Source organism: Mus musculus, chromosome 7 (assembly GCF_000001635.26).
Source record: "Mus musculus strain C57BL/6J chromosome 7, GRCm38.p6 C57BL/6J".
Lineage (NCBI taxonomy): Eukaryota > Metazoa > Chordata > Mammalia > Rodentia > Muridae > Mus > Mus musculus.
The window spans coordinates 58655165-58679696 of NC_000073.6; the positions used below are offsets into that span (position 1 = coordinate 58655165).

The following is a 24532-nucleotide window of genomic DNA, read 5'->3' on the forward strand; positions in this document are numbered from 1 at the left end:
CCAGACATACATCTCCCTGCTGGACCTAGACTCCTATGACTACCTATACTTGACATCTGCATCACTCCTAGCCTTGGTCAGGCTTGTATTTAGGGCTGTTGGAAAGTCTCCTTCCTGGCTTCTTTCCACGGAGGCAGCAGCTGCATGCTTATGTGTCCTGTGCTCTGTGCTCCAGCATGTTCATGTCTTCCTTCTAGGGATGACTACACTGGGATATGGTGATGTTCATGGGGTATTCTCATACTCCAGCACAGACTTGGGGAGGAGGAAGGACTGTGGGTTTCTGAATGAATGGCAGACAGAATCCTACCTGCGTCGATTTCAATTCTAGATCTGTCCTTCTCTGAGGCCTTTGTGCAGAATAATCTCCTGTCCCTGGTTCTACCACAGATTTTGCCTCATCCAGATTTTATGCCCTGTAGACTCCCTCTCACTTACCTCTCCTATACCCCTACAGGGTCCCACTTATGACTCTTGAGTGGTTCTCAAGATTTACTGTGGGTTGCATTCTCTTCCTGCTGGGATCTCAGTGCTGTAAGTATGTTTCTTGACTTGGACAGTTTTCCTTCTCATTCCTGCTGCCCACAACAATGCCAGGGTAAATACCAGTGATGAAAAGAGGCTTACTGGACAAGATGGGTTCAGTGATCTTCCCAGGACCCAGGACCCAGAACCCAGGTGCCATTAAAAAAGTACAGAGATTTGAGGGGCAAGCATTGGCCAGGCTACGTCACAGCCTTGTTTCTTGTCAAGTAAGCCTAAAGTCTATGCATTCGTCTGGTGGGCAACATCTAAGCTCAAAAGTCCCACAAAACCTGGGATTGTGTACATGTGTATGTGCATGCATGCATGCGTGTATGTGTGTGTAAGATGAGCTAAGACCAACTAGAAATACTGAATTTGGATTGGTTAAGAGTATGTGAGAGAAGATTCCAGACTGGTGGGGTAGTGTGACTCACAGAATCTTGGAATCTTAGCATGGAATGTAGACGGGGGGACACGGTCTGTTCTGAGAAGGGTAAGGAGGCCTCTCACCCTGGGGTTGGCAGGGACTAGAAGGTGCAGAGTTAAAGCATCTGGTGCCAGTTCCCCGAGGTCCTCAAGGGACCTTTGCCTGAGGAGTCAGCATTTGACTTTGAAAGCAACGGGGGATTCCTAGGAGCTTGAGGGTAAGGAAATGAAATAAAGTGCTCATGTGACTACATTGACAGTGGGGACTGAATGAAGCACAGATCTTAAAAGGGGGTCAACTGACTTGAAGGCTGTGGGGCAATCCTGGAATATCTGTAAAGACAAGCGACCGCCAAGGAATGAAGGAACTGGCCGACCTGGAACTCCACTAGGTTAGATGATGGAGTTGAAAGCAGAGTCAGGTGTTAAAGACTGGATTTTCTCCTAATCTTTGGCTTAGGATTGTCAACCCTGAGATGAGAGTTCTTTTGGGGGAAATGCAGACACTTTAGCCCAATGTTTTTCTTATCTTGGTTTCACCCTTCAAATTTGAACCTCTTACTGGGAGTGGATATTTGATAGGGAGGGAAATTTTCTCTTCTCTTCTCTTCTCTTCTCTTCTCTTCTCTTCTCTTCTCTTCTCTTCTCTTCTCTTCTCTTCTCTTCTCTCTCTTCCCTTCCCTTCCCTTCCCCTCTCCTCTCCTCTCCTCTCCTCTCCTCTCCTCTCCTCTTCCCTTTCATTCCTTCTCTCTTCCCTCCCTCCCTCCCTCCCTCCTTTCCTTCCTTCCTTCCTTCCTTCCTTCCTTCCTTCCTTCCTTCCTTCCTTCCTTCCTTCCGTAGCTGTTACTTTACTCTTCTAATGCTGGATTCTATTGACTACTATGGGCTTGGTCAAGGATGATAACCTCCAATAGCTGGGTAGCATGTGAACCAAGGAGCACAAGGTTGGACACCCAAAAAGAGGGATAGGAAAAGACAAGTGATTTTTCAGTAAAGCCAGATCAGGACCCTCAGAGGAAGTACCCAAAGCTAGCAAATGGTGCTGAGGTAGGGAGAGAAAGGAAGGACTAGCCTGTTAAAGGAAGAGGCTAAGGTCCTCAAATCTGAACACAAAGTACCCCAAAGTTATTTCTCATTTATTTGCCAGCCATGCTCTCCTAGACCACAAATATCCCCATTTCTCATCTCTGTATCTGTAAAGAGGCACACGGAGTGGAAGTTGTGGGCCCCTACTTCACCTGTAGTATGCTTCCCAGCTCCTTCCAAAGTCACCTTCAATTTCCCAATATTCAATGTATGTAAACTCCTCTCTCCCATCAACAGGAAAGGAACCCTTTGCTCACATTCCCTCAGCTGCCCATCAGGCTCCCTCTCTGCCCAGTCTTTTTCTAGATCTCTAGAACAAAACTGCCCTAGGGAATCTCAGTCCTTGTTTACCAGGCAGGGAAACAGTGACCCAAATGTTTCTTTGGATCTATATTATAATCTTCTCTTCTATGAAGAAATTTAAAAAAAAGTCCTATTTGGGGAACAAAGAATGTTGAAGGTAATTCTAGAAAAAGAAAATTTCCAGTTCACCAAAAAATTATATCTGAAAGTAAGTGCAAGCTGGAGGGTAGGGTGTTTTTTTGTTTTTTTTTTTGTTTTGTTTTTTTTTGGGGGGGGGGACAGAAATAGTGACTTTATGGAGAGTACTTAGGTGGCAATGCGCTTTTCAAAACATAATTTGGAAACTGGAAAATCGGTATACTAAGGATTCTGGGTTTAACTTCAAATGACCCAGCCTTGAGGAGGTCCTAAACCAGCTCTCCAGACAACATTTCCTGGTCCTGGATCAAGTCTGTCTGCTCTAGTTAGAGCGCGCGGGCTAGGAGGGGATGGGGCGAACTGATACTCAGTCTTCCTCTCTTAGTGGCACAGTGAGTTTGCAAACTCTCTGGGACTAAACTGGATGCCTCAGAGAAACGAAAGTAAAGCTCTCTAAAGTTTCCAGCGCGGGCTCTTTTTGTTTCCCGCTATCCGCCCAATCTGAATCTGGGCGCTGAGTGAGGGCGGGGCAGAGGAGCCACCTCGGCGGAAACCGCCCAGGCCGCCTGGGTGGCGGGAGGGGACTGCGAGGGGAAGAGCGCCGAGCCGGCCCGCGACCTCCTGCCCGCGGGGACTAGTAGACCTGGAAGTCTGGACAGGCTGCGCGGGCTGGGCGGGGCTCGGCACGCTGACTGTGGTGTCTGTGCGTCCCGCAGGAGGGGAGTCCGCGCTGCCGCGCCCGGGCGGCGGGCGATGATCACCTAGGAGGCTGGCGCGAGCGGCAGAGGAGCCGGGCGCGGCGACACGCGGCCATGGAGCGGGAGCTCCCGGCGGCCGAAGAGTCCGCATCCTCGGGATGGCGGCGGCCGCGAAGAAGGCGCTGGGAGGGCAGGACGCGCACGGTGCGCTCCAACCTGCTACCGCCTCTGGGCACCGAGGACTCCACGATCGGAGCCCCCAAGGGCGAGCGGCTGCTGATGCGCGGCTGCATCCAGCACCTGGCCGACAACCGCCTCAAGACCACCAAGTACACGCTGCTGTCCTTCTTGCCCAAGAATCTCTTCGAGCAGTTCCACCGCCTAGCCAATGTGTACTTCGTCTTCATCGCGCTGCTCAACTTTGTGCCGGCTGTGAACGCCTTCCAGCCGGGCCTGGCACTGGCGCCTGTGCTCTTCATTCTGGCGGTCACAGCCATCAAAGACCTGTGGGAGGACTACAGCCGACACCGCTCGGACCATGAAATCAACCACCTGGGCTGCCTTGTCTTCAGCAGGTGAGCCAAACTGAGCATCCGAAAAAAGGGTGTTGAGTGTGACTTGCACGAGTCCAGGATGGCCCGCGGAGTAGCCTGGGCCAGGTGAAAATCATTCATCCTCAAAGATGCAGGGGTGCACACAGGTCCCCTGTTCCAGATTAGCACTAAACTTAATTTCTAAACTAGAACGAACCAATGGTTGGCATCTGGTTGCACGTGTTTAGTTTCATCCACATCTGCCCTTACCCTATGCCTAGAATATGATCACCTGAAGTCCTGGCCTCAATCCTTGGCCAAGTCACCATGGCATTTAACACACAGGAATTTATAGCTTGGTCTTAGATAATAGATGTTTTGGGACAAAAAGTTCTGATTCATCGGGCACAGATTAGATTGAAGGTCAGGCAAAAACAACAGTCCATCCATTTAAGTTAGCTATGATCCCGCCACAGTCTGGGTACCATTTTTTAGTCTCCTTGCTCCTTCTCCCTGACCCTGCCGGTGCCCCTCTCTCTCCCTCTGTCCTCCTTTGCCTCTCCTTTTCTTAGGCTTCTTCTTTCTCCACCTTGCTGCAGTGTTTTTGAGATAGGATCTCAATGTAGCTCAGGGTGATGACCTAGTGATGAGCTTCCTTCCTTAGTTTCCCCAGTGCTGGGACATGCCACGAGCCATCTTTTCCTTCCTTCCTTCTTTCCTTCCTTCCTTCCTTCCTTCCTTCCTTCCTTCCACCCCCCCTCTTTTTCCTTTCTCTTTCTTTCCTTCTCTCTCTTTTTCTCTTTCATTAGTTCTTTTTAAAATTAATTAGTTAATTAATTTATTTTTCACTCCAGATTTTATTCCCCTCCTGGTTACCCTTCGACTTTTCCACATCCCATACCTTCTCCCACCCTTTCTCCACAAGGATGTCCCCACCCCTCACCCCACCAGACCTCTAAATTTCATGGGGCCTTCCAGTCTCTTGAGGGTTAAGTGCATCTTTTCTGATTGAACCCAGACCCAGCAGTCCTCTGCTGTATATGTGTTGGGGGCCTCATATCAGCTGGTGTAGGCTGCCTGGTTGGTGGTCCAGTGTCTGAAAGATCTCGGGGGTCCAAGTTAATTGGGAAATTGGGACTTCTAGTCCTCCTACAGGGTAGCCCTCTTCCTCAGCTTCTTCCAGGTTTTCCCTAATTCAACCACAGGGACCAGCAGCTTCTCCTTCCTTCTTCTTCTTTTTTTTTTTGTTTTTTGTTTTTTGTTTTGTTTTCTGAGACAATTTCTTTATGTAACCCTGTCTGACCCACAACTCACTCAGTAGGCCAGGCTGGCTTCTAATTCAGAGATCTACCTTCCTCTGCCTCCTGAGTGCTGGGGTTAAGGGTGTGGGCCACCACTATCCCCCTCTGGCCAAAACTTGTTTCCAGTGGAAAAGAGACCTTGAGGGGCTGCTTCCCAGGTTGGTGACCTGAGAGTTACTTCCTTCTGATGGAAGTCATCTCTCAGAACCCCAAGGCTCTGATGTGAGCCAGGGTTTCCTGGTGAACTTTCTCCCTTTATTCCCCACCTGGATATCCACATGGAGGTAGATCACCTTTGGAGCTCTCTGTTCATCAGCTGGAGCACCCCTGAAGAAAATGATGTCTTGGCCATCATTTGTAGTTCAGTTCATTGTTTGTCTCTGGCTTACCTTGTTGGACATGGCTTCCTAGTTGGATGATATTCTTCATGTTCAGTTTTTTTTTTTTTTTTCTTTTTTCGAGACTGGGTTTCTCTGTATAGTCCTGGCTGTCCTGGAACTTACTTTGTAGACCAGGCTGGCCTCGAACTCAGAAATCCGCCTGCCTCTGCCTCCCGAGTGCTGGGATTAAAGGTGTGCGCCACCACTGCCCCAGCTCATGTTCAGTTTTCACCATGCCTGAAAACACCCTAAGAAGCCCTGCTTTTCAGTGGCAAGTTGAGCCTTGAACATATGAGTGATGATGTTGAACTTATCCCTTGGGATAACTTAGAGGACTGGACATCCTTTTCTCTATACGAGAGTTTTCTGTTTTGTTTTTGATATGGGTCCATGTTGTGTTGCCTAGGTCAACTTGAATGTTTTGACTGCCTGAGCAGTGTTAAGGTTCTGAGAGGTTAAGTAACTTGTAGCTACTGCAGAGTGGTCTGAGCCTCAAACAGGTTTCTCACATTCCTATGCTTGCGGTTTTTAGACTTTTTGTAAGAACCACTGGCACTTTTTTTTTTTTTCTAAAGTATCACATCTTCAATGTGTTAGGCTTAGCAGATTTGGGAATAGGCCCAGGAATGAGTATGAAATAGCAAAGATGTGATGCTTATGTGATGGCCCACATTTGCGTAAGGCCCGGTGCTTGCTCTGGAGAGGCGCTCATTGGCTAGTCACCAGACATGATGACGTGGATGGGAAGGGCTATGGAATTTCCTGAATCCTGTGCACCAGAAGCCTCAGCAAGCCAGTGTGGAATCTTCATACAAAGCCCTCAGTGTCTCCAACTCTAGGCAACCGTGTGTCTGTCCTCTGCACACGTCAAGGTGGGGCTCTAACAAGTCTCTGCATCTGGGAATGTGTATTTCCCACTTCTATCCAGCCTGCCATTCCAGTAGCCTCCTTTTCAAAAATACTTTAGCTTTAGGAAATAGTTTATTTTCTGTTGGCAGAGTGTGGCCCATTTGTCATTTGCCGCCCCATTCTGTGGATGAGAAAACAGAGGCAGAGAACTGACATTGTAAACCCACATCTACTGAAGTTCAGGTTTCCAGTTGGTTCCTGAGCATTTAGTACAGCCTTCAAAGAGGCCTATGATATTCCCCATACTCCCTGCCTCTAAGTTAATTTCTTAGTTTCCCTTGGAAGTTTTCCTTCTCCTCCAGGGAAGGAACTGGGTAGTTTGTGGGCTTGAGAGAGATGGTATGTGTATGTGGAGCCTTACCTCAGGTATCTTACCTCCATCTTTGACCTTTCATCATTCCAATGCAGAAGTCCCCTCCCCCCCTCCTTTATCACTTCCGTACTGTGGGAAGAGCTGTAGGCTTATGCCCCACTTCTCTTCCTTGTTATGGGAAGACAGGTCAAATTCTTCCATTCTGTGAAGTTTGGGATTGATATTATCGGGCCCTTTGTGTGAAAGGAGGAGGAAGCTGAGTTCCATCCAGGGCTGCTGTTAGGGCCCTGAGCGAGGCCCTAGGCTGGGCTCTTAATCCTGAGAAGCAGAGTGATTACTAGGAAACACCTCTTAGAGAAGAAGATAGGTAAGGATCTGGAGTTGCCATGTAAGGACCAGAGAGGGATGTGACCAGAGATGTGCAGAGGCTGTGGGTGCTGCAGATCAGTGATGGTGGAAATGGAGTAGCACATGGGCCAGGGCATAGGGAGACCAAGAATGAATTATAAGGCATATGGAGTGAAGACGGATATGAACCTTGACTCATGGGTCACCGAATTCAGTGGGCTCAGGAAGAGACCTCGGTTAGGTCACTCTGACTAGTACCTTGGTAAGCACAGGAAGCCACAGGCTACTGTAAAATGTGGAAGTCTGTCTTCTCTTGTGCCTATTCCAGGTGCCATGTTTCAGTTACAGTGCAAATGAGGTATTTATTCAATCAGATCTGTTCTCTCTCTCTTTCTTTCTCTCTCTCTCTCCATCCCTCTCTCTCTCTCTCTTTCTCTCTCCCTCTCTCTCACTCTCTCTTTCTCTCTCTCTCTCTCTCTCTCTCTCTCTCTCTCTCTCTCTCTCTCTCTCTCTCTGTGTATGTGTCTCACTCTCTCTCTGTGTTTGAGATGTGTAATCTTAGTCTGGTGCCCAGGCTTGCTCTGACTTCTGGGCTCAAGTAACCCATCTGCCTCAGTCATTGAGTAGCTGGGACGATGGGTGAGAGCCAATACTTTGAGCTCAAAGCATAAAAGCCCTTACCCAGGTCCTTGTCCTTGAAGGTGAATTAATGACATGTCACTCTTCATATGGCATTTTGTATTTCTGCTGCCCAGTCACAGGGCTCTTGAGCTCCTTGCGCCGAGGATCCTCTATAGTGCTTGCCAGGAGTGCAGCTTCCTAGGCTATGCCTTTTAAGCAGTCACTGTCTATGTTCTGAACACGTTTTATCCTCTACTGGATTGCAGACTCTATTTAGGGAGATCCCCTGAGCCACACTTAATGGGCTTGAGAAATATCTGTCTCTGGGACAGGGGTTGAGAGAGCGGGATAGCCCACATTAGCGTATGTTCTGGTAGGAGTCCAGGGCAAGAGTCCCAGCAATGTATAGCTGATAGCAATCTACAGATGAAGTGTCCAACAGGGATTATGTGGGTACCAATTACCAAGTATGCTTCAATACCTTATGTGAAGAGTGTAGATCTTTGCATCAAACTCTCTCTCTCTCACATACACACACATACCCTGGTTACTTTAAATCAACTCTAGATGACTTAATACATTGGAAATACTATGTAAGGAGTTGTTCTTTTGCATTGTTTAGGCTTAATTCTAGGTTGGTTGGGCCCTTAGATGTGTAACCTGCAGGTATGGAGGGTTGGCTGTGCGGTAAAGGAACAGAAGAACCCACCCTTTAACTATTGTCTGGACGGTGATCAGTGTAGCTTATCAAAAGGACACAGCTGTGGATAGACAAGTCAGAAAGAAAGAAAAAGAGAAAGAAAGAAAGAAAGAAAGAAAGAAAGAAAGAAAGGAAGGAAGGAAGGAAGGAAGGAAGGAAGGAAGAAAGAAAGAAAGAAAGAAAGAAAGAAAGAAAGAAAGAAAAGAAAGAAAGAAAAGAAAAAAGAGGTTTTGCCTGACCCTAGGTAGGACGATGTTTATTCACAAAGATGGGCATCTTGTCACTCATGTATGAGATGGCCAAAATGTCTCCAAGGGAAGGTGGGAGGTGGCCTCTTATGGGGTGAAAGTGACTTCCGTAGTCTGCAAGAGAAGCTGAAGTATAGACCTTCAGCAGTAAACCAACATTTCTAACTATGAGAGGATATAAAGAAATGCAGGACAGGGGTGTTATAACTGCTTTCTGATGAAGAGAGTCTTTGTTAGAGTGGGTACCTCAGAGTCCTCTGGTCATGTAGCTGGGGGTGTGTCTTAACTTGATTGGCTATGCTGGATCAGGTGATTTTCATCCTCCATTCCTAAAGAGACCCTGGAAATAGTTATGAGAGGCCCCCAAGCAGATGGTTTGCTTACAGAATCAGAGATTTCCTGGGAAGTTGGAGGGATAGGGAAGAATAGAGGAGAGAGAGAGTGTTCATAGAGTTGATTCAGGGTGACAGTGACTGATCCCATTGGCAGGATTGTTCCACCAAAATGAGCTAGCAGAAGTAGCAGGGAGCTACAAAGCATCAGAGGAGAAAATAGAGGGCTAGTGTAAAAAATTGACAGGGTAAAAGGATGAAGGTTCCTTTTAGCCAGAGTGTTGCCACCGCATCTAAAAGGTCTTTTTTTTTCAGATATTTTAGGAATATATGGATCTTTTGTAGGGAGATAGGTATTGGGAGAGCTTATATGGTACATTTTCTTTGGGTAGAGAGTGAAGTTCCGAAGGGAAACATTTAAAAGACAGGGTAAAATCATAGGTATGAGGATAATAAGGAGAAAGACAGAGTGGGAGGGTGCCAGAGTAATTCTTGCCTGGTTCCTGTGTCTTTAGATTCCATTTCAAACCAGGGTTTGCTGGCCCGGAAGCAGCAATGTTTGAGGAGGACATAGATTCCCATCCTTAGCAGTAGTTGGATATAGTGCCTTTTACTTTCGGAGTACTGTATCAGACAAGGAGTCAAGGTGGTCCTGAAGGATGTTAAGCTGATCTGAGCTAGTGAGACAGAGAGGTTAATCTATGCAAAAAAGGCTCCAGTCTAGCTGTTGTCATTCTGAGTCCCCAAATCAATGTCTAGAGTGGCAAGAAGAGCAATGAGTTGGCCTGACCATGCCTCATTAGGCCCTTTTTAGTGGTCACCGAACTGTTTTATCTCTTGGTAACTGTTTCAAGGGTGACAGTAGGGTGATAAGGGAAGCAGCAATTAAGAGTGTCTCAGAGGAGGGTCCATGCAAGGGGTTATGATAAAACTTAATAGTTGACAGAGATATAGAACATAAATCAGGAGATAATAACTGTACAACTTTGTGGGGAATATTAAGAGACAAGGTTATATGAGAAAAATGTTTACATCAAGATTAACATGAGTTAAAATCGGTTGTACAATTGACCTTATACCCAAGTTCTATACAAGTTCTATAATTAGCTGTTTGTTAACATCAGACTCCTGTAAGTAAGGAACAAGAAACAAGCTCTTTGGAAGCTTTGTAAATAAAGTCAGCATCCAAGGAATGAATCTGAATAGAAAGTGTCTGTCTTAGTTAGGATTTTAGTGCCGTGAAGAGACAACATGACCAGAGCATTTCTTACAAAGGAAAACATTTAATTGGGGCTGGCTTGCAGTTTCAGAGGTTCAGTTATGGTGGGAAGCATTCCAGTCTGACATGGTGCTGGAGAAGCTGAGAGTTCTACATCTTGATTCATAGGCAGCAGAAAGAAATTGTATGCCAGACTGGGCCTAGCTTGAACATAGGAGACCTCAAAGCCTGTCCCCACAGTGACACACTTTCTCTAATAAGGACACACCTACTCAACAAGGTACTACCTCCTAATAACAACACTTCCTATGGGCCAAGACTTAAACATATGAGTCTGGGGGCCATATCTATTCATACCACAACAATGGTTAAGTGGTATTTTTTGCTTTCCCATATGATGAACTTTGTATATTTGTTTTAAATATTATTAAATATTAACAATACCAGCTATTATTTAATGAACAAAACCAGACACAATTTGATAAGCTAAATATTTTAAAATTTGGAACTGTCACCTTAAATGATCATACCATACCATAGTATTTGAAAACATGGCAATACATATTTTGCTATCATCAAATTGTTAAACCCAAGGTTATATAGTAAATACATTTTATATGTCAAGCTGTGAAAAGAGTTAATGTAATTTTAAGTTGTATTCTCCCAAAAGAAATTATTTTCAATTTCCATTTTAAAAGTATACTCCCAGAGATAGTGACTGCCTTGCTTTTTCCTCAACAGTTACTTTTCGAGAACACTCTAGAACAGTGGTTCTCAACTCCCTTAATGCCATAACCCTTAATACACCTTATATTATGGTGACTCCCAACCAGAAAATTATTTCATTGCTACTTCATAATTGTAAGTTCGCTACTTTCTAGGAATTGTAATGTAAATATTTAACATGGAGAATATCTGATATATGACCCCTGTGAAAGGTCATTCGATCCCCAAGGGATTGAAACTCACAGCTTTAGAACCAGTGAACATCCTAGAGCATCCCAAGTCACTACCCAAGTCAGTGGCTACCATGTGAAGAGTAAATTATTTACTTTACAAAAATTTTCAAAACTAAGCCCACTAAGAGAACCTTTTTTAAAAATCTACCTTCCCATTCCATACACTCGGCCAACAGATGAAAACAATCAGTCATATAACGTCTGTAATAAAGAATTTACCTTACAGATTGAATTAACAAAGAAGGCTAAAGCCAACTCTTTACTCCTTTTGTCTACAGGCAAATCTTTAGGTCTTCATGTCCTGACAACAGTAAGCGTATTTCTTAATACCTTCCTGCTTAAAATTAGACTGCCTGTTTAGAGGCATAATTTGTAAAGCAAAATAACAAAATTAAATTAGTATTGGCTTTTGGAATGTTTTAGAAAACATCCATAGCATCATTGCCAAACTCTTTGTACTACTTGGATCATATGTTATTCTACAAATAAAACTGTCAAAGATACTATTTTGGTATTCTGAAGGATTTTCCAAAACTGTGAGTTTGATGACCAAGTATTTGGGATTCTCCTTTAATGAGGGGCCTTGGATGGTTAGGTTATTGTCCCTGAAATTAGCTTTTCTTAAGAGGAAGAACTGAATGCCAGGGTAAAGAGCATGACAAATTGAACTATCATGTGGTCTCATGTTAGTTAGGTGGTAGGCTTAGGTACAAGGCTGCCCTGGTCACAGCATCCCTTTATGTCAATTTGGGAAATACTGAGAGCAGAGTCATTGCTATTTGCCTCTCTGTTGTTTGAGGCATTTACAGTGTGGGTGCAGAATCTGAGATCCTCCACTGGGCCAGAGAATCCACCCCTCTGTCATGTGAGACATGGCATGTAATTCGTCTTTAGATAAGGAGGTTTTATTTTTGGTCTTTTTCTCCCCTGCTTTGGCCTACACGACCTATGCATCAGAGGCAGAAGCAGCCAACTTCTGGCAGATCTTATTCCCGTGCCTCTTTGTCCTGTAATGAAGCTATCATGCAATGTACTCTGGAAGGATAGGTCCAAGAACTGCCTGAGCCCAGGACTTTCCTGGGGGATATGTTCTATGGAGGTGTGGTGAGGTGTGGAGGAAGGAGTTGCCTTAGTGGGCCCATGCTGAGGCATTCCTTCCCCCCCCAAGGGACCAGTCACAGGACAATATAGTATAGAATAGAGTTTATTCAGAGCATGGAGAGGGGAATCAAAAGTGTTGTAGAGGCAGAGAAAGACAGAGAGAGTAGGGGAGTAGAGGAGTAGAGGCCAGCCATGAGCCCATGGAGAGGGGTAAAGGGATTGGGAGACAGGGGCAAGGAAAAGCAAGAACAAGAGAAAGCAAGAGAGCGAGGAAGGGGCAAGCAGCCCTTTTTATAGTGGGTCAGGCCTACCTGGCTGTTGCCAGGTAACTGTGGGGCGGAGCATACCTGGCTGTTGCCAGGTAACTGTGAGGTGGAGCTTGCCTGTCGCCAGGTAACTGTGGGTGGAGCTTAGACAGAATGTTAACACTCATTTAGACTTAACTTTGACAACATACACAGGATACTCTATGATGGGAGATAACAGAAAACTATATAATAGCAATAAAAGTTAGCCTCTCCACGCTTGTCTACCCTCTCAGATTAAGGAATGATAGTTTCCTGCTGAAGGACTACACTTCTTAGCATCCTTTGTGGACTACAGAAGGCTTTTCTGCCCCATATAAGGGACCTTCTCTTGTGTGTGTTGTGGTCACCTGCACTTGTGGGCGATAAGATGCCCCTTCAGTATGAGTAAGGTCAGGCTAAGCCTCTTTCTTTCCTACTCCTGTCTTTAAACAGCTGTCTTTTAAAATCAATCTAACACACTAGAACCAGCATTCTCATCCCTTCAGCTGTAGGCAACAGATCTCCATAGACAAACCTCCCTAGGCAACAGTGACTGAGGAGTATATCATAAATGAGCCCCACTGTGCATGGAGCCCTGGTGCTAGGTTCGACATCCCTTCTTATACAAACCCTACCTAAGTCATCACTTACTTCCCTACATCTTATCTGAGTTATCTTTTTTTTTCCTGCTACAGGGGATTAAACCTAGTTTTACACATTCTAAGTGTTCTACAACTGAGATACACTTCTGTGCTTGACTTTGTCTTCAGTCTGCTGTGTGACCTCAGTCATGTCTGTCTGTCTGTCTGTCTGTCTGTCTGTCTGTCTGTCTGTCTATCTATCTATGGAAATTGCCCTGCTTCATTACTTTTATTCTCAGTTGCTTCAGGGAGCCAGGGCAGCTTCTAACTTGTGCTCACTGATCTTCCTGGGTGGTTGTTTCAGTAGAGCTGAGAATGTGACTCTCTCCTAAGCATTTGTTCTTCTCTCCTTCCACAGTGCCTTGCTCTGTATCCTGACTTCCTACTGCTCTTCTCCCTCTGTGTCCCTACCTTCCTGTCTCTTTCCTGGTGAGCTCCTCTCTTCTTCTACAGAGCTTTGAGTTCCTGAGTTGAGGTCTCTCCCACCAGCATACCTGCCTGATTTTACTTTAAAAAAAAAAAAGAGACCTTAGTGTGTAGTTTTGGGGCCCTGAGGTAGCACTGGCATTGTATTCTTTTGACTGGGAGGAGGCAGCTTTGTTTTAATGGGCCTGGGGAAAGCCCAGGTTCTTTCACCTTTCATATGGTAATTGGACTCCTAAGGAGTGGCAAAGCTGTTTACAACTCTAGTGTTACTCAGGGAAATAGTGTTAGCGGGAAAAGAAGGATGTGGGCCCAAAGTCTCAATGGCTTGTGAAGCCTCTGTGTTATGGCCAGAGTTGTTTTGTCTATGTTCTCACCTTCTCAGTTTTCTGAGACAGGGTCTCTCTGTGTAGTACAAGGTGGTCTCATAAGCATAGTTCTCCATATCACCCTCAACTTATTTTGAAGCAACTATCAGTCATTGCAAAATTTCATCTGTAGATGCTTTAAAAATAAGAACCTGACCAGTTGTAGTAAATGAACCTAAAAGTACCATCATCAATCCTAAAACTCTTAAGTTCTTTAAATTATTAAATAGCCCAGTTTTTGAATATCCACAGGTCTTAAGTGGATTCGTTTTTCAATCTGTATGTTTGAATCTGATCCACATAAAGTCTATTTGTTGCAATTAGCTGGTAAATTTTTAGACCTCTTTCAATATGTAAATTGCCATTATAATCCTTTTCCTGCCCATTTCTCTTGGTTTGGCTTTAGAATTTACTTTCAGCAATTGGGCTATTTGTGCTATAGGGCCTGTGGCTTGCTGGTGACACCTGTAGCTTTCTTACCATGTGTCTAGACATTTCCTTAGAACTTCATCAGGCTTAGGTTTAAATTTGCTTTGGCCAAAACTATGTTCATAGGTGGTTTTATGAATTAATTAATATCAAGCTATATATATATATATGGCGGAAAAACCAAACAGCAGACCAGGCCAAGGTTGTTCCACGTGGTAGAGGTTTATTGTACAGACGTAGAGGGGCGGCGAAGCGGGTAGAAGGGCAGAGAAGAGGAAAAAGAAAGAGGGGGAGAGAAGAAAGAGAAGAAAGAAAGAGAGAAGAGGGGGCGATCCCCTAATTTATACAGAAAATGACATTACACCAGTGATGGTAGGAACTGAGCCAAGTGGGTTGTGGGATTGAGGGTGTTGGCCTGGCAATGCAGGTCAAGGGTCACATAGTGAGGCCAGGGCTTGGAGAGTCCTGGTACTAACAGGTGGTATCTCCACTTTATTTAGAGACACATGCTGTTTCCTTGTTTTGTGACAAGGCAATGCTTGGGGGCCTTCCCTGCACCTCCTGAAATGCTGGAAGGTGGGAATGGTTCTTACTTTGTACAGCTCAAATAGAAACACAACAAAACACAGCAGAAAGCCAGAAGTGCTTGCTGGTGGTCTCTCTTTTGTCTTCCTATGAGAAACAGTTAGCTTGCTGTGTTTGCTAACTTTGTTTTGAGATAATTTTTGACACATAGGCAAGTTATAAAAACAGTGCAGAATTCTTGTGTACAGTTCATTTACTCCCCTCCAAGTCTCCCTGTGTAATGCCGAGTATTGATACCAGGGCTTACTCTGTTGCTGAGCCTCTTCCTCACTTTGAGCTCATGTCACCATTTTCCCATTCCTCCAGTTTTACTACAAAGGCTCAAAATGGAAGCTGGTGTCTGAGTAAAGCTATGAATTTGATTTTTTCCCCTGGTGCTGGGCACTCCATCAGAGAGCTCTATTTCCAGCTTCAAAACATTAATTAAACTATGTCTACCCCCACTCTCACCCCCACCCTCACCCCACTCCCACCCCTGCTCCCTTCATGTGTTTAACCCTGGCTCTCCTGGCACTTTGTAGGTCAGGCTGGTTTGGAATGCAGAGATCTGCTTGCCTCTGTCTCCTGAGTACTGAGATTAAAGGTATGAGCCACCCCTGCCTGGCTAGTCTTTGTTCTATTTTTGTTTCCAGTCTCACATCCTCTCTCCCTTCCTTTTGCTGGTCTCTCTCCTCTCCCTAAATAGTCCTAGCTTTCATGCTGTATGTATTCCATAGGCCTCTTGTTCTTTCACCATCTTCCCCTGTAGATCCATCCTTTCCAGTGTTCCAATTTCACTCTCCTTTACAGCTAAGTATTGCACACCACATTTTTGTTATCCATTCATTTATTGAGGAACATCTAGGCTCCTGTGTTTTGGTTTTGTGAGTAAACATGGATGTGCAGGTATCTGTTTGTTGTCTTAGGATCCTTTAAATATACACCTAAGAGTGGGTAGCTGGAGATAGCACAGGAGCTCATTTTTCAGGCTTTTGTGGGACCTGCATGTTGCTGTGTACAGTGGCTGCACTAGTTATCACTTCTATCCCCCTCCCCCGCCCCAGCAGTATATAAAGTTTCTTTTATTTCAAATGCTAAGCAGCATTTGATGCCATTCTTTTTGGTGATGACAGCCATCCTGACCACGGAGAGGTTGGACTCTCACAGCAACTATAGTTGGTGTCTCCCTGATTTGTAAACATACTGTGTGCTTCTCAACTGTTTATTGATCATTTATATATTTTTTTCTTTGTGATACACTATTCATTTCACTATGCCTTTCCTGACAGGATGATGTGTGGGAGGAGGGAGTAAGTACTTAGTTTTGGGAATTCTTTTAGATCCATAATATGTCATTTCTTTCCTGTTGCTGTGGGAAAACACAATGCCCCAAAACAACTTAAGAGAATGTTTATTTTGGCTTAAGGTTCCAGAGCAGTAAGAGACCATCATGGCAGGGTAGAGGCATGGCAGCAAGCAGCGGCCATGGTGGCAGGGACAGAAAGCTGGGAGATCACATCTTTAGCTGTAAGAATGAAGCAAAGAGAGGAGAACAAACTCTCTTGGGGTAAGACGCTAAATTCAGACGTTACCTCCTGTGGCATATTTCCTCCCAGCAAGGCCATATCTCCTCCACATGCAAGATAGAGGCACTCTTTACAATATGTTTTGGCTTTATTTTATTGAATGAGAATTCCATACAAGCATCCAACTCCCATTCCCTCTCCTCCAACTCTTTACCCCTTGTCTACCACTCCTCCCACAGGATCCACTTACTGCTATCACCAGTATGTGCATGACTGTAGGGACATTTGCTAGAGCATCCATGGCATCTTCAGGAGATATTTTCCTGAAGAAAACTACCTTTCCAAACTGCCGTCTCTTGCCAACGGCTCCTCATCTAAGGGTGCAACACCTTGCCGCTGCCTCTTTCTATGCAGGGATTTTATCTGGCTTTGATATCATGTGTGCTATCACAACCATTGTCACAATTAATATGTGCAACTGCTCTGTTGTAACTGGAAAGCACTGTTTCTGTGTAGTAGTCATGCACAGCAGTCACAATCATTCTACCCACCTCAATGAGAGGAGGAGTATGTGATTCATGTGTCTCACGTTCTGCGGAACACTCTACAATCTCTTACTCTTTGCATGTTGATGAGTTCTGGGCCTCTGTGTGAATCACCATCTACGGTAAAAAGAAGCTTCCCTGATGAGGGTTGAGAGACACACTAATCTATTGCTACACAAGTCATTGGGAGTCTGTTTAATACTATGTTGATTTAGCAGAATAAGAACAGTAGGCTCTTCCTTGAAGTCTATGAGATGCCTGGCCTCAGATTCTTGGCACTATTAGTAGTAGCTGGAATAAGTTGACCTTGTGGAGTGGGCTGTAAATCCAATCATAAAATTGTTGGTTGTTCCCGTAATATTCATGCCACTATTGCACCAGATGACATGTTTTGCCAGGCTGGTTCTTATTACAGCTTAAAGATAGGTAAGTGAGCATAATGCCTTCTAGGACTGTGAAAGCTAGCCAGTAGGCATGAAGCTTGCAGTTCAGTACGAGCCTGATTTCACCATACTCTCTGGCTTGAATGTGTGGTATTTTTCAGAGTAGGGGCTTACCATCAAGTTCTGCAGGATAATTCAGAGCAATGGCAACAGCCTATAGTTTGGGATCCATTGAATGTCACTGACAAACAAAATGAAAAGAAGTAATTCCTGACATTTGGCTTTTTATTTGCTAGCCCATGGTATCTGGGAGAATTAAAGTCCCCCCCCCAAATTATAGAGTAACTTCACTTAAACCCCGTGTGCGTGTGTGTGTGTGCGTGTGTGTGTGTGTGTGTGTGTGTGTGTGTGTGTGTGTGTGTAGAATGCTTCCATTTGAGTTTTTCAAACGTCTTCAGTGTTAGTTTTCTGGCCCTATCGTCTCTTTCCCCTTTCCTCCCATCCTCCAACCTACTTAACCCTTTATTAGTTCCCATTCCCCCTTCATGCCAGCTGCCTTCTATCAATCCTCTCTCTCTCTCTCTCTCTCTCTCTCTCTCTCTCTCTCTCTCTCTCTCTCTCTCCTAGTTATTTATTTATCTTATGTATACAACACACTGTAGCTGTCTTTAGATATAGAAGAAGGAGTCAGATCTCATTACGGGTGGTTGTGAGCCACCATGTGGTTGCTGGGATTTGAACTCAGAACTTTTGGAAGAGCACTCTTAACCACTGAGCCATCTCTCCAGCCCTCAACTCTCTCTTAAAAACTACCTACCTACTGTCTCTTACTTGTCTCCTGAGTTCTGTGTGTACTCATAATTTAGGTATTCACATATCCAAAGGTTGAAAGCTAGCATCCACCTATGATAGAGAATATACGATGTTAGTCTTTCTGGGTCAGGGTTACTTCACTCTGATTCACTGATTCCAGCTCCACCCATTCATCTCTAGAATTACATAACATCTTTTTTCTTAACAGCTAAATAGTATAACATTGTGATATGTACCACACTTTAACTATCTGTTTATCAGCTGAGGAGCATCTAGTCTGTTTCCATTCCCTGGCTATCGTGAATAGAGAAGAATGAACATGGATAAAGAGAATATAGCATCTTTTAGGTATATGGCTGAATCATGTGGTAGACTTACTTCTAGTTTTCAAAAAACTCCAGACTGATTTCCTTAATTACTGGAGTGGTTTGCACTCCCACCAACAATGCTTGCTTCAGTTTGCAGTCAGCCACTTTTCTAGGCACTATTTCATTTAAACATTTATTATTATAAATTTAGAGACTTAAAGTAGGTAGTTGGTTTAAGTAAAGATCAATCGATCATCTATCTCTGTCTATCTATCTATCAATCTACCTACCTATTTATCTATCATTGTATGTTTCAAGTTAAACTCAGGGCTTTGTATATGGTAGGCAAACAACTTGATGCCTAGCTATTTGCCTTCCCTGCCCTGAAGATATTTTCGTAACTGATACTCTTTAGTCAGTAGAAAACATTTGACTTGACTTCAAAAGCCTTCTGATATAACCCCGATCATCTCCTTTGGTCTTTATTTCAGGCTTGTCTTATATATTTTCTACTTGGTGACTGGATTCATAGATGGCCTTGTTATTTCTAATGTATTTCTTTTATAGATGAAGCTCCCATGGACTGGCTTGAGCCCATAATTCATTATAGTGACTATCAACCTCTGCGGATTGTGTCTTTCCTGACGAGAGTGTTCAGGTGGTCTCATCTTAGAGGGTCAACACTATTAGGTGTGCAGCCATATATTTAGCTATCACAGTGACTTCCATAGTTCCTGTGACTTGATGCTCATGAGCCACAACTGCGCAATATGATATTTTTTTTCCATTTTTTATTAGGTATTTAGCTCATTTACATTTCCAATGCTATACCAAAAGTCCCCCATACCCACCCACCCCCGCAATATGATATTCTTGTTCTGTTTGACATAGTCCCACTTCTGAACATCATTTGGGCAGGTATTAAAAAGCATTTTTGAAAGAACATTCTGAAGGCAAGGCTTAGCCACACATCTGGATTCCTTGGCTGTGGGAGACTGAGATGGTGGGACCTGCAGGCTCTTTGCCCTTCAGAGTTCGTGGTGGCCAGCTTCTTCCTGCTGGGTTCCTGGAACAGGGGAACCCAGAAGGCTTGTTTGTTCAAGACCTCCTTGCTATATATAGCAGAGTGAAATAACTTACAGGAAAAATCGCAGATGCTATTTTGATTTCTACATTTTTAGAACATCCTTAGCCTTCTAAGTTTACTTGGATTGCATTTGCAGAAGTAAAGTTCATATACATTGCCCCATACAAATTCTCTGGCTGTTCTTCCACTGGAGATAATTATGTTTTGAAATACTTCTCAGACCAAGTTGTTTTTACATGCTTATAAGGAATTCTTTTATATACTTTAAATTAGCCAGGGATAATTAAAATCTCTATAAAGCAGAACTCCTGCCAGCGGGTAGGTGCTGGACAGATGCAGCGTTTTACAATCACTCTCCTCATTTTAACCTGAGGAGTACTACTGTCTAAGCAGATGGAAGCCCCTCCATGTCTTGTGAGGAATAAGGCCCTGAACACTGAAAGGGTACAGATCATCTGACAGGCAGGTGCCCTTATGCCCAATGCACCTCTTTGTAGACATACTGCATTTTTTTGGGGGGAGGGGGATAAATATAGCAAAGCATTTATTGTAGTTTAATTTTTGACTTTTTTTTATTGGGTATTTATTTCATTTACATTTCCAATGCTATCCCAAAAGTCCCCCACACACTCCCCCACCCACTCCCCTACGCACCCACTCCCACTTCCTGGCCCTGGCGTTCCCCTGTACTGAGGCATATAAAGTTTGCACGACCAATGGGCCTCTCTTTCCATTGATGGCCAACTAGGCCATCTTCTGATTCATATGCAGCTAGAGACACGAGCTCCGGGGGTGTATTGGTTAGTTCCATACTGCAATTTTTGTTTTACCAAAACCTTTACATCACAGTATGACCGGTCTTCAATGTGGTCTAGATGTTCTTCCAGCCAAGACAAAGCTACCATTAGCTTGTGTAGCTTTATTGAGCAACACAGTAGAGTATGGACAGCACATAATGTCAGGATGACTGTGGGGACTGCATGTAATCCTAGGGTGACTTTGAAGACTGCACACAATCCCAGGTATAACAGTGGGGACTGCACATAAAATCTTTTTGAAAACGTAAAAGCAAGGCACTGTTTGAATTAACAGTTTAACAGTGTTACGTATATGATGACTTGGTTTGTAAATATACCTTGGTTTTTGTTTGTTTGTCTTAAGAGTCTCACTTATTTAGCCCTGGAGGACTTTGAACTCACTATGTAGTCAAGGCTGTAATCTGTCTGCCTCAGCCTAATTGCTTTTTTTTTTTCAAACATAAAGTGATTTTAATTCACTGACTCATTTAATGGTGCCTTTGAAATGGTCTTTCTAAATGTGTGTGTGTGTGCGTGTGTGCGTGCGTGCGTGTGTGTGTGTGTGTGTGTGTGTGTGTGTGGGTGTGTGTAGGTCAGAGGAAGCTTACCTGTTGGTTTTCTCCTATCTCTTCTGATTCTGAAAAATAATCATTTTCTGCCTACAAATAATTATAAAAATGAAAACTCAAAAACATAAGTCTCTAGTTTCTTAAAGGGATATAAATCAGGACCAGCCTTGCAGGGAGGGAGCTTCGTCACCAAGATGCTGTGGGAAGCCTCATGGAATACACGGGTCCTCTGGGGACCTGAGGCCTTTTCCATAATAAGCAGATGCCAGCACTCAGAGGGCAGGCCTTATTTGTACTTCAGCATCAGGCTTGTGGGAACTGTAGGGCTTTCCTAGAAAGTCCTCGGGGTAAGAACAGCTTTGCAGGGGTGGGCTGAGTGACCAAGCCCCACAATGAAACTCCCCAGTCTGCTTTTCTTCCCTAACCAGACAGTATTCCTCTGGGAGAAATCACAGCCTCTAAAGGAATTCCACACCAGAGGAGTTAATGAAATGGCAGGAATCCTAATGTGTCATATTTGAATGGAGTCATTCAAAAAGCTTTGCTTCGTTTGATTCTTTTGCTTTGCCTTTTTTTTTTTTTTTTTTTGAGACAAGGTCTCGCTCTGGGTATTCTGTAGTTCTCAGGGCGCTTGTTTGTTTGTTTGCTTGTTTGACACCAGGTCTTTCTGTGTTGTACTAGCTGGCCTCTTGATTCTTTTTCTCTACTTCTGAGAGCTGCCATTACAGATGTATGTGACTAGGTCCAGCTATTACTGTTTTTTTTATTCCTTGCTGTGCAGAGGACCAAACCTTGGTACATACATAACAGCTGCGCTACATGCCCGCCTGATTTCACTATTGTTAAGCATTTTGTGTTTGTACTTCTAATAATTGTTAAGAACACGCATTCAGAAGTTATGTTTTGGTTCCTGGTAGGACCGTTTGTCACATTATGACTCTTAGGGAACCTTGTACTGAGTTCCGTGTGTTAGCAGATTTTCTGAGTCACTGTGTGCTGGAGACGACTAAGTTATTAAGTCTGGTATCCGGTCACTCAGCGACATTGATTTACCTCAGGTGAAGCCAAGAGGTGAGCTTGACAATTGTATCCTGTCTCTATTTCCACATGCCTCTCCCATGACTGCTCACATTAGGCAAGCTGGCCAGCTGGCCTAGTGAGCCACTGTGACTCAGGAGGGAGGAGGACATGAGCTCTCTGGTCTGCTTCAACCAGACACCAGCACTTGTTCTGTAGTCCATCCAATTCTCCAGACTCCTAAGCACATGGAAGGACCGTTTGGAGACTTCTGACTATTGCCAAGCCAGAGGGTGTGGCCGAATCCTTCTCTGAGCTGTTCTCTCGAAGTTTCAGTCATACTTTGTGGAGATTGCAACACACTCTGCTACGGTCTTTTCCTGTTGGTTGAAAAAAAAAACCCCAAATCCCCCAAAACCAAGAAGCCCAATGTCACTTCTGTGACAGAATACCAGACTTCTTATACTTGAGTCCCCTCCAGCACTCAGTGGCTCAGAAAATGTGCTAACTAGGGGAACTCAGAGCAATTTGAGTAAGATAGTGCAGGAAGAGAGTGGGCCACCTAGAGGAGGCAGTTGCTCCCAGGGGCTGCCACGGGATGTACCCTGAACAAACTTGTTATTTTACACAGAAGGCAACTTTTCTCTGAATGTCTTATGTAGATAATACTCAGAGGAAACAGTTCAGGATGTGGGTTTGGGCAAGGATCTTTTGGTAATAGCTCCCAAAACAAGGCAACAGAAGTAAAAAATGAACAAATCGGGCTGTATTAAATGCAAAAGCTTCCACACAGCAAAATAAACAGTCAACAGAGTGAAAAGATCCTACACAGAATGAGGGGAAACCACTGCATAACTGGTCTCTCCTGAACAGTCTTTAAGATTATATATGTGGGGTTTATTTAGTAAACAATAGTGCTTTTATTAAACACTGCGATTTTATTGCATACGTCTTGCCCCTCGGATCTCTTTTGTAGAAAAGTAAGTAATAACATTTTATATTATAATGGTTATTGCTGTCATTATTTTTTTTACACCTTTTTTTCTGTGACAGATATGTGAGATTTTTCTTGGCTTCTGTTTCTCATTATTACTCTCACTGAACAATTTTTTATTTATAATTTGTTGTGTGTGGGGTCATATGCTGAGGATTGAACTCAGGATCTCAAAATGTGTTAGGTAAACACTGCCTATTCCTATCATCTATCCCTATCCCTCCCTCCCTCCCTCCCTCCCTCCCTCCCTCCCTCCCTCCCTCCCTCTCTCTTATCTTCTCTTTTTCTTTCTCTCTTACTTGCTTTCCCCCCCCCCTCCCTTCCCAATCATTTCTTTGGTATAGAAAATTCTGATTCATAGTTGAGATCTGATGATTTTACTTTGTAATTAGGGTGTATGTGTATGTGTGTATGTGTGTGTGTACATGTGCTATGGGGCCAGCAGGTTCCTCCTGTACAGTTTGTCTGTAGTTAGTGGTATGTTCTCAAGTTCTCAAGGCCAGCATGTATCAAGGCCAGCATGGATGCCCTCTACAGTCTGCATTGCAGGTATGTGCTTAGGACCAGCAAGTCGTTCTTGTACAGAGTGTAGTTGATAGTGTGTGCAGGTGGGTTTCCTTACCCTGTGTTTGCATTCACCACTCCCACCATCAACCTCCATGTTTCCTATTTTCCCCTTTCAGTTTCCTTTTTCACTGATTTATCAGTGAATTATCTGGCAGTGCAGAGTAGCAAATAACTTCCTAATGCAGCAAGGCTTGAAGATGGCAGATCTGAGTGCAAGTACATGTATGTAATACCCAGCTCCATTCCCACCTCCTGCCTGCAGTGACATCTTAATGTTCATCTTAATGCAGTGTCATCTTAGTGTACCAGTCCTGCATTAGCCGTGTCTTTTCAGTTTGCTACTGATTCTGGGACATCTGGGACATTGCTGGGCTTAATAGGAACTGCCTTTTCCAGGGCTCAATAGTTCTTAGAGAGCAAATAGCTCTTTTGAAAGCATGCTTTTGGAATGCAGACAGGATTTGAGTTCATCCCTGGCCACCTTCATTAGGCTCCCTTCATTACCTCAGGTCAGGCACTACAAAAATAGCTGTGGGCCATATGTCTGGGGCCTGCGGACACACAGACCACTAAACTGATTTGCTCTACTAATCTTCTCTGGCTATAGGGAATTGACAAAGGTCCCTCTTGGACCTCTATGGCGTGGGGCAGTGGGCATCCTCCTCTTGAGAGTCGCTCCTAGTTAAAAACTGTCTAATCACATGATTCATTCATTCATTCATTCATTCATTCATTCATTCATTCAGTAGCACTAGAAATCAAATCCAGAGGCTCTCTTAGTCTCAGGTCAGGCAAGTGTTTTCCCCTGAATTACACTGAGAGCCCTGTTTTTGATCTCAGTGGCAGTTGTCTCCTATTTTTTGGATTTACCACACTTGAAAAACAAAAGAATATATGTATTAAAATTTATTCTGGGTTGTTGAGAGGGCCCAATAAATGAAGTATTTGCCCAGCAAGCATGAGGACATGAAGGACAGGTCCTCAGAACTCAAGTAAAAGACATATGCCTATAATCCTAGGGTGCAGATGGGGCGGGGCGGGCAAGCACAGGGAGTCTCAGAAGCAAGCTAGCTA

The 24532-nt window shown here is 44.2% G+C and overlaps 1 protein-coding gene across 4 annotated transcripts in view; it reads left to right on the forward strand.

Annotated features, from left to right (window-relative positions):
• The first annotated feature begins 977 nt into the window (after positions 1-977).
• The window catches only part of Atp10a (ATPase, class V, type 10A), a 174103-nt gene continuing 150548 nt past the window's right edge, over positions 978-24532 (forward strand). Inside the window, exons 1-2 of one of the 4 annotated variants that reach the window (XM_006540581.3) lie at positions 978-1018; positions 3195-3751. In XM_006540581.3, coding sequence (XP_006540644.1) covers positions 3291-3751 — 461 coding nt within the window. In that variant the 5' untranslated portion in view covers positions 978-1018; positions 3195-3290. Of the gene's footprint in view, positions 1170-3037; positions 3752-24532 lie in introns of those variants that run through there. The other 3 variants (XM_006540580.3, NM_009728.2, XR_882009.2) reach the window with 3 other exon arrangements.